The sequence below is a fragment of the Meriones unguiculatus genome, chromosome 3 (genome assembly GCF_030254825.1).
Source record: "Meriones unguiculatus strain TT.TT164.6M chromosome 3, Bangor_MerUng_6.1, whole genome shotgun sequence".
NCBI classification, from domain to species: Eukaryota; Metazoa; Chordata; class Mammalia; order Rodentia; family Muridae; genus Meriones; species Meriones unguiculatus.
The window spans coordinates 172,301,490-172,318,701 of record NC_083351.1 but is presented as its reverse complement, the minus strand read 5'-3'; the positions used below and the strand labels follow the sequence as shown (position 1 = coordinate 172,318,701).

Genomic DNA, 17,212 nt, shown 5'->3' with positions numbered 1-17,212 from the left:
TTCTCACCCAGGGACTCCTGAAAACCGCGGAGGGACAGCTGAAGGGTGGATTGGGGTCGATTGGGGTTTGGGAGGGCGTGTCAGTGAGGTACAGTACATTCGGTGGGGGCACAGCTTGGTGGCTAACGAGTTCGTGCGTTCTCCACAGTTCGGAGGGAAACTGGTAACTTTTGAGAATGTCAGCGTGCAGCCTCAGCAGGGGGTGGAGCAGCAGCGGCGGCAGCATGTGTTCATCAGTCAGGTGGTAACGGAGAAAGACTTTCTCAGCCGCTCAGAGCAGCTGCAGCAAGTGGTGCAGTCCCAGGCCTTCATCAGCTACTGCCAAAAGAAGGTGGATGCTTCTCAGACTGAGTTTGAGAAAAATGTGTGGTCCTTCTTGAAGGTAAAGTTGGGTTTATTTTGAATTTGCTTGTGTGTGTGTGTTTGTTGTACACTTGCTTGTTCATTTTACAGTGAACACATTCATCTGCTTAGCCCTCTCTCTAGCCTTAAAGTTGACTTTATTTCATATTCAGTAAATTTAATTATTCCTATTATAACCAAAATCTGTTTATCTTCAGGAATGCATGATGAAATTCAAGAGACCCAAGGTGGGCACAGTAACACCGCCTATAATGATCTCAAGCTCAAGGCCAGGCTGGCCTGTGTAGCCAGAAACAAGCTTATAAAGAGAACACAGTCTACTCTCTTATGTCATTATGAGCTAAATAGTGCAGAGATATATTTAAGGGAAAGAGATATCATTCAGCAGACTTAAAATTAGAACATGAGAGATGCTATAATGAAAGCATAAAATGCTTAGTATCAATAGCAAATGTGGTTAATGAACATGTGGAGAGGGCATAAGGAGAGGGGCAGGTTAGAGGCATTTCTTTTCCTGCTGTTACAGAAGAGTCAAAGAAAAAAACAACCTTTCAGCAAGTTGTCTTTTCATAGGGGAGTAAAAGTTTCCTTATTGGCCATTTTGCTTTCATGGATGTTTCTTGATACTGAATTTTCCAAGACAATAAGGTTAAATTCTATAATTGTAGAGTTTCAAGGTCAGCCTGGTCTATATAGCAAGTGCCAGGTCAACCAAAGCTGTAGAGTGAGACCCTGTCTCACATAAACCACCCCAGTCTAGCATTGTACAAGAGAGATGGCTCAGTGCTTAAGAGTACATATTGTTCTCTCAGATGAGTTGAGTCGGGGCCCCGGCACCCATGTTGGACTCAACGCAACTGTACCTTTAGCTATAAGGAACTGGATGCCTTCTCTGACCTCCGCCAGCACGGTACTCAACATGCACAGACCAGCACTAAGGTGTACACATTCTTACATGATTTTAAAAAGCACAGTTTCCAGAGTTAAATTCTTCTTAAACAGTGAATTTTCAGGATTTTGTAGACTTTAGATTCTTTATTAATTTCATTTGGAATTTGGTCAGTTCTTAGACAAACTAGGATTTAAATGTAGGTCTTTGTTTGATGATAATGTCTCTTTTAAAAGGTAAACTTTGAGGAAGATTCTCGTGGGAAATACCTTGAGCTTCTTGGATACAGAAAAGAAGATTTGGGGAAGAAGGTAAGTCTCTGAGAAAGTCAGGTAACTGTCTCAAGACAGGTGTTTTTGTTTTTTGATAAAGTTCTATACAGATTTTCTCAAATCAGTCAATAAACATTTAATAAGAATTTGTATTTATTACCAAAGTTTTCAAATGGCAAAATTCTACTTTCTGGCTGGATTTAGAGGCTGCCAGAAACCATCTTTTAATTCAGCCTGGATAGTCAGGAGTAATTTGTCCTTGACAGATGCTACACTCACTGAGGGTATCCTGGGGTGCATTACAGTGGAGGCCACAGTGGTGTCTTTCCAACTGTGCGCAGCTCACGTGGAAGTAGGCTCTGTCTGAGCGGCTGCAGGTCCCATGCTAGCTACAGAAAAGCCTTTAGCATGGTTTGGGTTTAATGGTTTTTCAAGACAGGGTTTCTCTGTGTAGTCCTGCTGTCCTGGAGCTCTCTCTCTGTAGGCCTGGAACCCACAGAGGTTCTCCTGCCTCTGCCTCCTGAGTGCTGGGACTAAAGTATGTGCCACCACTGCTCAGCTAGCATGAAATTCTTAAATGGCACATTATTGACCAACTAACCTATAGCTGGACCAGGATTGAATTATCCCAGTCCCAAGTAAACAGAGTCACAGTAGGTCCTTTTGTAGTTTTGAAAGAATTTCCTTTTTTAGAGACAAAAATGTGTTACAGTTTCGTAGTCTTCTCAGAAAGAGTTTTAATTGTTTTAGTGCTGACATTAGCATGAGCAGCAGTAAAAACAAACCACAGAAACCTTAAAAACATTGTTAGTTCTTGGCATTCATTACTATTGGCAGTAACAAAGGTTTTCTGTAGAATTACACAGCTGCCTAATGTGTGGGCTGTGTCTGGTGCTCTCTAGGTGTGTGCTTCTCTGAGGGCACGCAGGTTTGGGATCTCCTTACAGCCACACTGTTACTGCCTTTTCTTACTCCTTTAAAGTGTTTATTTAACTTCATTATGGCCGTAGATCCTTGATTCTCTGATTTTTCTAAGTTTTCAGGAGATGAAAGTTTTACCTGTCTGCCTGAAAGCAAAAATTAAAAAATAGATTCATTATCAAAATACTTTTTAGAAAGTGTTTGTAACCAGGCATGGCTTTAGTCCCAGCACTCAGGAGGCAGAAGCAGTGGATCCCTGTGAGTTCCAGGCCAGCCAGGGCTACAGAGTGAGCCCCAGTTAAAAAACAAACAACTACAAAACAAAAACATTATTTCTAGTTATTTAAAACAACAAAGTACAAGAGAGCATGTTTCTTTCAAGGTTGATTTTGTGATTAGACAGTAGAGCTGAAGAACACCTGCACAGTAGAATTCAATGTAAATGAAACTAGAACCAGTAAGAATCCTTCTGCACAGATCTTCGCTTTCCCTAAACATACTCTCCCCGATAAGAACTTGTGGAGTTGTGCTGAGAATGGGGGAACACTAAACCTTGCTGTTCGCCCTGAACTAGAATTTCATTTAGTAGGTGAGTTGTTATTTTCATTTCAGATTGCTTTGGCCTTGAACAGAGTGGACGGATCCGATGTGGTAAGAAGGCCTTAAAAATAGCTGTCTTCTAAGAGTTTGCTTAGGTCATGACAAGGAAGTGTAATTTGAGAAGCTGATCTGTTTTGTGCTTCCTGGTTTAAAAATACCAATTCTAAGTATTTTAGTCAGTTCATAATTTTCATCTTAAGTTTAGCTGGCAAAGCATATTATTCTTTTGGTATATTGAACTTTATAAAAGGAAAAGCTGAATCAGTGCCTGCTCAGATACGTAAGGCAAAGCTCTTATATGTCACATGACCTATGGTAACAGAAAGGGAAGGTGTTGGCAGTGATTGTTCTTGCTTTCCTTTTAATGTTGTTTCTGGAATAAATGTGCCTGGTGGCGTTTTATGATCAAGCTCTGGATGTGGTTGGTTGGGTCTTTTGTCTCTCTTATTACTAATAACCTTTAATGCTACATTCTTCAACTTCCTCTGTGATTGTTTTATGTACCAAAGGCTCTTAAAGACCCTGACCAAGTAGCACAGAGTGATGGGGAGGAGAGCCCTGCTGCTGAAGAGCAGCTCTTGGGAGAGGTACTTATTCTTTTATATTCTACTGGACAACTGTGTGATGACTGTGTATCTCACTTGAACATGCAGACATTTGCTTGACTACTTGTTGCCAACTGTGTTTGAATGTGCTGTTTTCTCAGGTATGTTTAGGGAAAGACTCGCCTCACCTAACAAGTATCTCTGCGCTCTACTTCCTTGGCCCAGCTTCTGATTGAATGGCTTAAAATTAGCAGTAGATGTCAGATTTCCTTAACTGGCTGAGATGAGATGGCTGCCAATATGCTAAACCGAAGAGATATTGTATTCAGAAACGCAATTGTCTTTCTTGTCAAGTTAATGCTTTTTTTCTTGGCACATTAATTTATGTAGCCCGCTGTCAGTGATAGAGGCTTCTAAATTGGTCCCTAACTTGGAATGCAAGTAAAGAGTATTTTATAAAGCTAAACTGGCTGTGATGCTTTACCGTAAATGTGTCCTTAGCTGTGCTTGGTAATTTCTGTAACTAATTGAAAAGAGACCTTGAATACAAAGTTGTATCATTAATTTTTCTTTTGATTCTCTTTCTCCCCTCAACTAACAACTAATTCTACAATTTACTTTTCTTGCTCTTTAATTTTATTTCATTTTGGAAATCAAGTGCTTATCTAATATTTGATGTTTCCATTGCCTTTTATGATAGGGGAATATCTTCATTAAGAAATGCTTAAAACATAACTCATGAATATATTGGGCTGCTACAAAGTGATTATCAAATATACTTTCTATCAAAATCCATTTCCTAAAACTTCAGAAAATAGGAGACAGTGTAAAATCTTCCCAAAACTTTGAACTAATTTTAGAGATACTTAGAAAATTATAGATACCTACAAGTCTGTTCATTTGTTTGCAAGTGGATTAACTATGCATTGTCAATTTAAAGACATATTTGGTCATGCACTCATAAGTAACACATGATAAAATTACTCAGCCAAACAGTCATCATCGCATGCTTTGAAGGCCTGACATAACTTAGGCAAAAGGGAAAAAAAAAATCTTCCCTTTTATTTTGATGACACTATTTGTTTTTCAGATATATTACCCTTTACGCTTGAGGCTTATAGTACATAAGAAATGATGCATTTGTGTCCCTGCTAATATCTCAGGAGTTCATAAGTAAAGATTTAGTAGTTGTGTGTAGAAAGTATGTCTGAGTTAGAAAAGAGAAAGACAGCCAAGCCTAGTGGCACACTCCTTACTTCTAGCACTTGAGGAGGCAGAGGCAGTTTGAGGCCAGCCTTGTCTACAAAGTAAGTCCAGGACAGCCAAGCATACACAGAGAAACCCTGTCTCAAAAAACAAATTTAAAAAAAAGAACGAGAAGAAAAGGAAGAAAAGAGGAAGATGGAGCTGATTGTACAGTCCTCAGGGTTGAGCCAGGGCCTCATGCATCTCCAGGTCGCGTGTAGCTTTCCTGTGGATGTGTCTTCAGCTGTAAAAGTGCTGCTCTGTGCACTTGGTGATGAGCGAGTGAGGGTGGATAGCTGATCGGTCTCTCGGTGTGATCAGTGTAAACTGCCAGCGCTTTTCTAAACCTTAGATACCAAAGGGAGGAGGAAGGAGGCTAGCCTCCTTCTGCAAGGTCAGTTAATGAGGTAAGCTCTTTACACGAGCCCATGCTGGACTCTGCACTGAAATGACTCCTTACATCTATAGCTCAAGGCCGTCACACGAAGGTGTGTAGTGCCACAGGTGCAGGTGTGGGTGTTTGATTTCTTTTAAGGATAGCTTTGTTTTCATTTAAAAGAAAAGGCTTGGGAATGGCTGCATGGCCTTTACAATTTTCCTAATCTGAAAATCTAAGTTTTGAATTTCGGATCATTTTGTATTCAGATTTTGAATTGAAACACTTAATTTGTAACCTTTATAATAGGATTATGTACAAACACGCACTCAGACTATGTGCTGTTCCATATATAACTAATTTAAAGGAAAATGAAATGTACAATTTAATTTTGTATATTTAAAACCAGTGTTTATGCTGCTGCTGCTGCTGCGTGTCTCACTAGAGACCACACCCACTTGCTGGGCTCCTGCTCTGTACCTGAGTCATCCGCCCAGGCCCTGCTGCTTTTGTACTGAGGACACCAAGTGACTTGTTTTCATGATTTAACTTTGACAGGAAGACTTCATAGCAGAAGCTATCGACACTGCAATTACTTTGCACCCTGAGCCTTTGCAGCTCAGAGTTGGGGGATATAGGCAACACTCCTTAGGTTGCCAGCAGCTTTTCATGCCCCTATATCGACTGTGCTGTCATGTGGCATTTTGGGTGACTGGGTTTACCCGTGTCTCATGGGAATTAATGTCTCAGGAAGTCCCAGGTTCTAATCTGAACTTGGATTTGGAACAACTTGATGCATCATCTTCTCGGTAGATGAATAATCATACATGATTTACATGATTTGTTAGCAATAAATTATTTCAGTTTTATTTTGACTAAATTGCTGCCTTTCATCTCTTTAGCGTATTAAAGAGGAGAAACAGGAATCTGATTTTCTGCCCTCAGCTAGAGGGACATTTAACATCTCCGTCAGTGGGGGTAAGTGCCCTTGGCTTTGACTGAGATCTCTTAGTCATAGCAGATAGTCTGTCTTCCAGCTTAGAGAGAGAAAGAAGGCGGGAGAGAGAGAGTGTGTGTGCAGTACACTAGTATTTCTGTTTTGAAACACATCTGCACATCTCTGTATGGATGAGGACCTTGAGCTCATAATCCTCCTGTCCTGGTCTCCGAGCCCTAGGATTTCAGTTATGAATCAATAGGCATGAGTAGACCTGTGTTGTCATGCGTGGGCGGGGTTAAGAAAGGGCCGTTGTGCCTAAGTGACCTTTCCTAATACAGGGAGTATTACTATATGTACTCCATTTCCATGACTTCCATAAACGCTAAGTTAATTTTAGACGTTTAATCTGCTGGTGATGAATTGGCATTGTGTTTTCCATTTGTCTGTATGAAAACTGGTGTGCATAATGTTAATGTAATTGTTTTTGAAACAAGCTCTTTCACATGGATGTTGTGTTTTCTTGTTGCAGACATTGACGGTTTAATTACTCGGGCTTTGCTGACGGGCAATTTTGAGAGTGCAGTTGACCTTTGTTTACATGATAACCGAATGGCTGATGCTATTATATTAGCCATAGCAGGTGGACAAGAACTCTTGGCTCAGACACAAAAGAAATACTTTGCAAAATCCAAAAGCAAACTTACCAGGGTATGTTAATTTTCAAGAGAAACAGTAGCATATAAACACACAAAAATACATGCATTCTCTACAAAATTTTATATTATCTGGGTATGGTGGCCCACACCTTTAATCCCAGCACTAGGAAGGCAGAGGCAAGTGGATATACTCTGAGTTCAAGACCAGCCTGAGTTCCAAGACAGCCAATACTCTACAGAGAAATCCTGTCTCAAATCCCCACCTTCCCCAAAATTATATTTATTTTCCAGATGGGGTCTTGCTACATAGCCCATGCCTTTTCCTGAACCTTCAGTACTTCTGCTTTGGCCTCCTGAGTGTTAAAATTGTAGGCTATTTATTATTCTGATTGTGAAGGTAGTATCCTATTATTATTATGGATAATTGAGATACACGAAAGAATTAAATTATTTGACACAGAAGTGGTTGGTTGTACTTTGATGTGATACAATTCTAGTGCTTTGATTTGCTCCCAAAAAGTTAAAAATATTTCCAGAGGTTTAGTATAGAAAATTTTAAGATGAAATTATAGTTATCTTAACCTTGTCAGAAATGAGTGCACGTCTTTGCATGCCTTTGTGTGTCTGTAGACTTTTTCTAACAGGATCAAGATCACACATAGAGCCATTGGTCATCTTTGTAGATGCTTCTCCTGCATTATTAAGGACCGTTAGAACAATTTTTAATTATTCTACAATATTTTGTGGTTAGGATGGATTATGTTTCTATGTGGAGTTATGTAGGTTCATTTTAATGTTTTTCTCATATAGAGAAACCACATTGTTTTACATAGTGATTAAAACCTTTGTTATGCCGAAAGATTTATACAGATTATTTAGTTTCTAGAATTTCTGACATAGAAGGTCTGAACATTTTTAAGATTGATGTTATTTTTCCTGTCTCAAAAAAGAAGTTTTGGAAATTTTTCTCAAAACAGGGTTTCTCTGTGTCGTCCTCGCTGTCCTGGAACTCACTTTGCAGACCAGGGTGGCCTTGAACTAGAAATCCACCCGCCTCTGCCTCCTAAGTACTGAATCGAAGTGGTAGTTGTTCCCAGTTTTCAAGCTGTGCTTTGTGCCCTCTCTCCTTCATGCTGGTTGCCTTTCAGTTCCACGTTCCATGCTGCTTTTCCTAAGCCTTGAATGCTTTTTATTAAAAAAAAAAAAAAAAAAAATTAAGTGTTTCTGTTGTTGTTTACATTTCTGAATATTCCATGAATAATTGTGAAGTTCAGAGGACAACTTGTATGAGCTGGTTCTCTTCTACCAAGCAGGTCCTGGAGATTGAACTTGGGTCATCAGCCTTGATCCTCAGGCTTAGCAGCAAACACTCTTAACGTGTTTGCTACCTCTCTGGCCCCGAGCCTACTTTCTGACTTTCTTTGTGAAGCTCAGACAGCTTTTCCTGATCCATTAGACCCCAGGACATCTTTCTATTACAGTGTTTTGACAGTAGCTTTTTTTCTGAAGCCCTTTATAAAATACAATTTTATAAATTTTCTTTTTGAAGGAAAAGTAGTATCTGTTACTTGCTTCAGAGAATGTTTTTCTCTTTGCTTTTGTTTGATTTGGAATGAAAACCATAAGCAGTCATTTTGAAAGGTAAGCCTGCTAGGTGTGGGGCACAAAGGCAGTGATGCCCCGCTCGGACCACAGCACTGCGGAAGTGCTGAGATCAGGCAGCTCACCCTCATGCGTAGACTCATTCTCTGCTGTTTCTTTTTCCAAGCTCATCACTGCAGTGGTGATGAAGAACTGGAAGGAGATTGTTGAATCCTGTGATCTCAAGAATTGGAGAGAGGCTTTAGCTGCAGTGCTGACTTACGCTAAACCAGATGAATTCTCAGCCCTGTGTGGTAAGAAGCGAGCTTCACGTGGAACTGTTCCATAGACAGCCAAGGGTGCTGCAAGAGTACGGATTTTTACTAGAAATTGTTGTATGTCTAATCACAAATAAGAAACGTAAAATTCAAAGATGGCCTGTGCTCAGTGCTGGCTGCTCACTTGTTTAGCACATTCACAGCTGTGAATTTGATTCTCAGTAGGAAGAGAGACAGATGGAAGGAGGGAAACAGGGAGAGCAAGTATAAAATATATGATTTAAAAATAATCTGTTCAGTGATAGTGGTTTCAGACACACCAGAATATGAAGTTTACCTCTGCTACGTACTAGCTGTGTGACCTAGAAAATATAGTTTTCTTTTTTTTTAATCATGTATATAATGTTCTGTCTGTATGTACACCTTCAGAAAAGGGCACCAGGTCTCATTATAGGTGGTTATGAGCCACCAAGTAGTTTCTGGGAAATGAACTCAGGATCTCTATAAGAGTAGCCAGTGCTCTTAACCTCTGAGCCATCTCTTCAGCCCAAAAAGATCATTTTCTAAGCCTCACTATACCCATCATTAATTGGCACATAAGCCGTTCTCAGTAAATGTTAGTTTGGATCAGTTACTAATTGTAATAGGTCAGATTTATCATTGCAGGCTAGGGCTAACTTGGTGACTTAGGAAACAGAAGCTTTCTTGCTGGTGTGTGTATTTACTATATTTTTCTGGAATTTTGTATTTATAGAGCATTTGTAGAGCATTGAACCATCACTGACAGTTCATTCTCTATGTGCATTTGCAGTTTTATGTTCAAATTTTCCCATGTATTGTTCTTTTCCAATATACTTGATGGAGAGCAGTTCTGTAGTTAGAGACAGAATCTTATATAGCATATGGTATGCTGTTAGCTCCATTCCCTTAACAAGTAAGTATTTACCTGGCATTTAGAGTGACTATGTTTCTCTCTGGTTCTAAAATTTACTGGTTGTAAAATTTCTTCCATGCTTCTGAAAATACTGTTGCGCTGCTCACAGCCTCATACGAAGGTGAAGGTGGGTCTCATGCTACCTTATTTTTCTCTTGATTCACAGATCTTTTGGGAGCCAGGCTTGAAAGTGAAGGAGATAGCCTCCTGCAGACTCAGGCTTGCCTCTGCTATATTTGTGCAGGGAATGTAGAGAAATTAGTTGCTTGTTGGACAAAAGCTCAAGATGGTAACAATCCCTTGTCTCTCCAGGTTAGTATCTTTGAAACAAAAGGTGCTTACATGTTAGTAAGCACTCACCTCACTCAGGATTAAGTTAGAAATGCTTTTGTTCTAGAAGCTTATTGCTTTTATCTCTCTTATGGGTTCTCTGGCTGGATCGTGTTCATTGTCATCTTTGAAGAATCCCGGCGTGAGGTGACAGGCTAGTTAAGGTGTGGCTGAAGCTGTCAGGTCAGGTGGCATTGGCAGTCTACTGAACCAGTAGGTGGCAGGAGCATTCAAAGGCATCCATGGCTTAGTTGTTTTCCTTCAAGCTCCTGCTACCTCTGGCAGAGAGCAGCAGTGTGGGCTGGAAAAAGGAGGCATTCCAATAGCGAAGAGAACATGTATGATCAGGGAACATGAAATACGAGAAGTGGAACTCAGGTTAGTACCATACACAAACTAGAGAGAAAGTCAAACTGCGCAGACTGTCTAGGCCTCAAGTATAGCTTAAAGTTACCTAGTGGCCAGTGTCAGTGCAGGTTTTATTTTTCTCCCTAGAAAAAAATTTACACAGTGTCATGGTTTTAAAGAGCATTCTTTCGAGACAAAAAGTCAGATTTAAAAACAAACAAACAAACAAAAGGCAAGCTGAGTGCTTCTGAGAAATAATACGTTTCCTACCTGTGGGTTGATTTCCTTCTGCAGGGTAGCCAGGGAGGGTCTCCCGTACACCCCCTTCCACCAGAGCTTCCGTTACGAGGCCTGCGCTCCGAGAATAGCGCTACAGCCTTTGGCTGTGGATTAGTCTGCATTACTGAAGTGAGATGGCAGACAAACTGTTTCAGAGAAAGGGTTTATTTGGGTTCATGGTTTGGAGAGTCCTGTTAAAGGTTTGTGGCCCAGGGCTTTGGGCCTCTAGTAAGGGCAGCATATTATGACAGGAGCAGAAGAGCAGCAGAAAGCAACCTAAGCGCACAGTCCCGTTAGGGTTCTGCCGCTCCTCAGCAGTGCCAGCCTTTGTGGGGACATTGAACACAGGCAGGTGGTGAGCCCCTGTGGAGGTCATATGCCTCTGTCATGAGACTGTAGTAGCAGTGTTGTTGCAGGAAACATGGCGCACTGTGCTCGCACATAGCTCCTTCCTTGCCTGCTAGATGTCTCTGCTGCTGTACCTGCCCATTATTTTCAGTTTGGACATTGCCTGTCTGAGACCCGTGGACAAATGTCCGGCAGATTGAGGATGCTTAGAAGATAAGTGACTGCATGCGGTCTATGAGGGGCAGGCTTCCTACTCCTCACTGGCCACCATCCACGGGTGCTAATCTGTCGTGCTTTCCAGCAGGGGTGGGAATGGGTGCTGTACTTCTGATGGACTCTGGAAATCTTAGTGACTGTCTGTCTCCTGCGCCTTTCATGCACGTGTTGGCGTCTCTGAGTGTTTCCTTCTCACTTTTCTCATTTAGGATCTGATTGAGAAAGTCGTCATCCTCCGAAAAGCTGTGCAGCTCTCCCAAGCCATGGACACGAATACTGTGGGGACCCTGTTGGCTGAGAAGATGAGTCAGTACGCCAGTTTGTTGGCAGCCCAGGGTAGCATCGCCGCAGCCTTGGCATTTCTGCCTGACAACAGCAGTCAGGTGATTAGGCCAACCTCTCACCTTTGTAGTTTTGTTTTGAGGCAAGATCTCAAAACTGTGTAGTGGAGGCTGGACTAGAATTCCTTATTCTCCTGCTTCCCCCTTCCAAGTGCTAGGATCACCTAGATAACTACACACTTTAACCAATGAGTTAATGTGGGCAGAATGCTTGTTCTGTGACCCAGCATGGAGGTCAGAGGTTGGTTCTCTTCAACCATGTGGGACCCAGGGGTCAAAGTCAAATCGTCAGGTTTGTTGGCAAGTGCCCTTACCTGTTTATTGGGCCATGATGCTGGCTAATCACACACACACATGCACACACCACATTTTTTTGTTTTGTTTTGTTTTTTTGAGACAGGATTTCTCTGTGTTACAGCCCTGGCTGACCTAGAACTCACTCTGTAAAATAGGCTAGTCTCGAACTCAGAAATCTGCCAGCCTCTGCCTCCTGAGTGCTGGGATTAAAGGCGTGTGCCACCACTGCCTGGTCCACATATATTTTCTATATATTTTTCTTCATACTGCTTTTTGGACTTTAATGAACTTTATTGTGGGGAAAAAAAAGCGTAATGTTGTTCTCACTTTCTCCTGTTTGTGTCAGTGGATTCTTCAGATTCTGTGGTATCATTGTAGAGTCTCTCCCCCTTATGTAAAGTGTCTTTACTAAATATTCTCAGGAGGTGCTTCAGTTGGTAAAGCTTGCTGTGCAGACATGAGATGCAGTGTGGCTCCTCAGTACTCACTGAAAATCACAGGTGCTGTGACTTTGCCGGCTGAGGCAGGAGGCTGGCCATCTGAGGCTGCTGTCAGCCAGTGTGTCTAATCAGAGAACTCTTGGGTCAGGGAGAGTCCTGTCTCAAGAAAAAACAAATGTGGGGAGTGACTGAGCTGGATGCCCAGCACTGACAATTGGTTCCACAGGCATCCATAAATTGACATGCAGAAACAAACACACATGCTTGCACACACATACAAAGACTTTAAGTGAGCTCTTTAAACTTTTTCAGCTGTCACTGGAACCTTGTAGCCCACTGCTTTTTAAATTTTTTCAATGTCTAAAATGCATATATATAGTCAATATATATATTTCTAAATCTATGCAGTTGTGAGTCCGTATGAGGTCCAGATTTGAATTTAATGTCTTTCTCTTTTAATTATTTTAAGAATGTCTGTTGGATCTTTTTTTTTTTTTTATCACTAGCTGCAGCAGTGGATTCTCTTTAGAGAACCTTCTTTCAGTTGTTTTTTAAAGTCATCCTGTGATTTGAGAGCACTGTTCAAGCTGCACTATGCATCACCGTCTTTTGCTGCTAGTCTCAGGATTTGAAACCAGGATGTTGACTAATGAGTAGCAGCATCTTTTGTAGAATGCTCAACATGAGCATTTTGGGGAGGTCTCTTGATTGGTCAGATTACTTGCATCGTAATCAGCATGCTCTCATATAGCCTGGTGAATTAACACTATTTTGTTTTCTTCTACTTCCTACAGCCAAATATTGTGCAGCTGCGTGACAGACTCTGTAGAGCACAAGGCAAGCCTGTGCCAGGACAGGAATCATCTAAAAGCCCATATGAGAGGCAGCCACTGACCAAAGGCAGGCCTGGACCAATTGCTGGCCACCCGCAGATGCCCAGAGTTCAAACTCAACAATATTATCCCCATGTGAGTGATATGGTCCAGATGATATGGGAACATGTATGTGCGTCTCTCCAGACAGATGGTTTTATACAGAGCATATTATGTCATAGTTAAATTTTCTGTGCGCTTGAGAGTGGTGGTTATGACCTGCTTCTCAAAATCACCTCTTTGATGTGGTTGTTGGATGTTTGGTTTAAAGTAGATTTACATCTCGCTAGCAAGATTGGTTCTTCTGCCTCAGTCATACTTCCCTTGTACACATTCATCTGCTCTCTAAATTTCTACTGGACTGGTTCAGCAAAGTATGTAGGTAAAGTAGTGAGAATGAAGAACCCTTTGCAGGATTTGGTTAAGTTTTTGAGCATTCTTTTTTCCAGCTGCAGTGTAAGTACGCTGTGTCCTCTTGATCCACACAGTCAGCAGTGTCTGGACGGCAGACATTTGGTGAGCCCACTTACATTTCAAAGAGACTTGACTAGAGGCTGTGGCGACTCTAGATGGATCACCAGTTTGATTTAACCTTGTGTTTATGGCATAAAATGTGGCCATGTTGTGTTTTACAGTTTCGTATGGAAACTGTTTTTACAGATCAACAGATAATCTCTTTTTTTTTTCTTTCCTCAACAGCATCTCACTGTGTAGCCCTGGCCAGCCTGGAACTTAGTATGTATATCAGGATGGCCTTGAACTCACAGCGATCTGCTTCCCTCTGCCTCCAGAGTGCTAAGGTTCAAAGTGTATGCCACCACACCCTGCCCTATGTTCACAGCCTTATATGGAAGATACATTTTTTGTTTTTGTTTTTGTTTTTTTTTTTTTCAAGACGGTTTCTCTGTGTAGTCTTGGCTGTCCTGCCTGCACGTTGTAGACCAGGCTGGCCTCAAACTCACAGAGGTCTGCCTGCCTCTTCCTCTGCCTCCCCAAGTGTTGGGATTGCAGTCATGTGCCACAGCATCCAACTAGAAGATGCTTTTTTAAAATAAATTATAAGTAGTCTTGATTGATAGCGAAGTTGACATTTCAGATGGAACAAATTGGTGATAAAGTCAACAGGATTTTTTTTTTCATTATAGAAAAATAAATCTAAAATCACGAGAGACCTAGATCAGTTCATGCTCTTTTTCTTGTACTCAGATCAGTCCTTATTCAGAGCACAGCTTGCTCGGATTGTACTTAAATATAACTTTACTATGTAGAACACCTTTTCTGGTTTGTTTGTTTTTCACTTTGCAAGTACTTATTGCAACTCTTTTGTGTGTCTGCCATTACTCTTGTTGTAAGGATTACCCTGGTAAACAAAGTACACAATTTCTCTACCCTCTTGGACATTGTGCTTTGAAAGCCTGTGATATAAATGGGGATGAAATGTTGGCCAGGACAGCAGAGAGGTGGGGTGTCAAGTGACCATAGCAGAGTTCACAGCACAGAAATGTCATTTCTCAGCATCACATGGCAGCTTGGAGGCTAACCTAGGGTTAGGGTTTTCTGTCACCTGGTCTTACACTAAGCTGCTTCTTAAGGGTACTAAGTAAAGCAGGGCTTGCTCAACACAGGGAAAAAGAACATTTGGTTACTCTTTTTGTGCAGCTGGGCTCCGTGGGTCACAGCAGTAATCCCAGCATACAGGAGGCAGAGGCAGGCGGATCTCTGTGAGTTTGAGGCCAGCCTGGTCTACAAGTTGAGTTCAGGACAGCCAAGGCTACACAGAGAAACCCTGCCTCAAAATAAAATTTAAAAAAAAAAGAAAAGAAAAGAAAAAGAAAGAAAAGAAAAAGCAAGCATGCATTAAACTGTTGAACTTGTTGGCATGCAGGTGAGTTGGAAGCTAGCCAGCCTCAGTCCAGCCAGAGCTACAGTCAAGATCCAGTTCCAACAACACCCCAACAAAGTCACAGAATAATGGTTTCGCTTTTACCAAGCTTGTATTTTAGGAAAAACAAGTAAATTCAGTCAAATGAAACAGGGATTTCTTGCTGAATGGGTGAAGACAGTGGTGTAGTGTTTTCAAGTAGTGTTTGCAAGTGAGGAAAGGGAAGGGAAAGGAAGGAAGCTGGATCAGTAGAAGTTACAGTCTCATTTAACCAGCACACCTTTGCTCTGCTTTATTTATATGTGTATGTGTGTACTGTAGTTTCTGTAAAGATTTGCATACCAAAAAGGATTTTGATGACTTAGAAAGTTTTTAGGAAAACTTAGACTGTCTTAAGAGTGAGCAGCATGGTATAGTAGTGGAAAGACGGCCCGGAAATTGGGAGGCCAGTTCAGTCTGAACTCCATCACCAGTGAGCTGTGTGGACCTCGCCAATCCTTTTAGTAAAGGCCAGGGCTAGCTGAGTAGTGTTCAGCATTCAGCCTGACTGAACTTCGATTGTATGAGTTTGAGTCTTCAGAGGGAAGTAAACAATTTCTTGTGAAATGACCTGATAGAGCATGTTACAGATCATTAGCATGGAATCTCACTCATTATCCCACAGTATCTTCTCTCTCTACCTAAAGGACCTTTCTTCTCCGCTTATTCTTTTTATTATTATTTATTTTTTTTATGTGTTATGCCTGCATGTGTGCCAGATCCAGTTGTGATCTGCTCTGTGGGTGTTGGGAATTAAACCTGGTCCTCTGGAAGAACAGCCCCTGCTCTTAACTACTGAGCTGTCTCTCCAGCTCCTCCTACCCTTGAATGAGCTCATTCTTGTGCTTTGATTGAGGATTCACACACGTCTTTCCTGCCTCCTCCTGCTGCTTTGTTGTGGTTTTCCTTTGGAACCAGGTGGCCCTGGAAGCCATCGCTTTACTACATGTAATCCTACTGCTTTTGCTTTTGCTTTGCATCTTGCTATTAAGACCTTTTGAGTTGTTTGTTTCTTCTTTTAACGTTTTTACTTTTTATTTTCTGTGATTGGTATATTTCTTTGTTCGATTCAGGTTAGAATTGCCCCTACTGTTACTACCTGGAGTAACAAAACTCCTACTGCCCTTCCCAGCCATCCACCTGCAGCCTCTCCCTCTGACACACAGGTATAGCCTTCATTATTCCTCCTTGAGCATGATCTGCTCACTCAATCTATATAACAATATATATAACTATAACTAATTATATATATGATTATATACTCTCTGTCTTTCCTCCTCATTCCTCTCCAGTCCCTACTCTGTGTCCGTCTGCCTGCTCGTTGCATTTTATTGCCTATGGGATACAAGTGGCAATTTTTAGGACAATTAGTTTATTTTCTTACCCTTTCTCTTCTTCTGCAGTTCTAAATTTACTTGAGCTAGAAAAATCTCAACCAAGGTCGAAATAATGGTTTAAATTGAATTTTTCTGAAGATGTTTCTCTTTTTTTGTAAGCATTGCAGAAATTGAAGAAAAACCAAAATCCTCTTATGATATTTATCTCCAGAGTCTGAAGCAGTAAATGGAAGTTGGTAGAGATGAAAACCTCTGGTGCCTTACCACCATGTTATCAACCCTGTTTTAAGACCTTTCAGTCACTCAGAATGTGTCGCCTAGAAAATGGGATGTTCTGAGGAAGATAATATAGGCAAAATGCATTTCTCATAAAATTGCTTTTTAAAAAATAAACACAAATTCTATTTCAGAGATTACAAGGCTATTTGGTGACTTTCTTGGTCTGAAATAAAATCTTCTGTTTTACCCTGTTCTCATTTCCTAGGGAGAAAATCCTCCACCCCCAGGTTTCATAATGCATGGCAATGTTAATCCAAGCACAACTGCCCCGTTGCCTACATCTCCAGGCCATACGCACAGCCAGCTGCCACCTTATCCACTGCCACAGCGTGAGTAATGGAGCCTGGAGTCTCCACACTACAGAGCCCTGGGTGTAGCTCAGTGCTAGAGTGCTTGCTTAGACTGCTCAGTCTCCAGCTCCAGGAGAGAGTTGTGGGAAGTGGGGGATAGACACACACAAGAGAGAGACAGACAGACAGACACAGAAAGAAGATCTGGAGCCTGTGTGCTAGGAAGTAGGTGCTGTGTGACCCTGTTCCCTTCATTCCTGGTCGTGTGTCAGACCTGCTAAAAAGAATACTGTGTCTTGTAGTTTGGTATAGAC

At 41.4% G+C, this 17,212-nt stretch overlaps 1 protein-coding gene across 36 annotated transcripts in view; it reads left to right on the top strand.

Annotated features, from left to right (window-relative positions):
* Sec31a (SEC31 homolog A, COPII coat complex component) overlaps positions 1-17,212 on the top strand; it is a 55,076-nt gene that overhangs the window by 22,118 nt on the left and 15,746 nt on the right. For 12 of the 36 annotated variants that reach the window (XM_021646085.2, XM_021646083.2, XM_021646082.2 and 9 more), the window contains 12 exons: positions 149-382; positions 1,489-1,563; positions 3,058-3,096; positions 3,555-3,632; positions 6,114-6,189; positions 6,681-6,859; positions 8,576-8,702; positions 9,767-9,912; positions 11,331-11,504; positions 12,994-13,167; positions 16,066-16,158; positions 16,814-16,937. In XM_021646085.2, coding sequence (XP_021501760.2) covers positions 149-382; positions 1,489-1,563; positions 3,058-3,096; positions 3,555-3,632; positions 6,114-6,189; positions 6,681-6,859; positions 8,576-8,702; positions 9,767-9,912; positions 11,331-11,504; positions 12,994-13,167; positions 16,066-16,158; positions 16,814-16,937 — 1,519 coding nt within the window. The remainder of the gene's footprint in view (positions 1-148; positions 383-1,488; positions 1,564-3,057; positions 3,097-3,554; positions 3,633-6,113; positions 6,190-6,680; positions 6,860-8,575; positions 8,703-9,766; positions 9,913-11,330; positions 11,505-12,993; positions 13,168-16,065; positions 16,159-16,813; positions 16,938-17,212) is intronic. The other 24 variants (XM_021646094.2, XM_021646104.2, XM_021646098.2 and 21 more) reach the window with 7 other exon arrangements.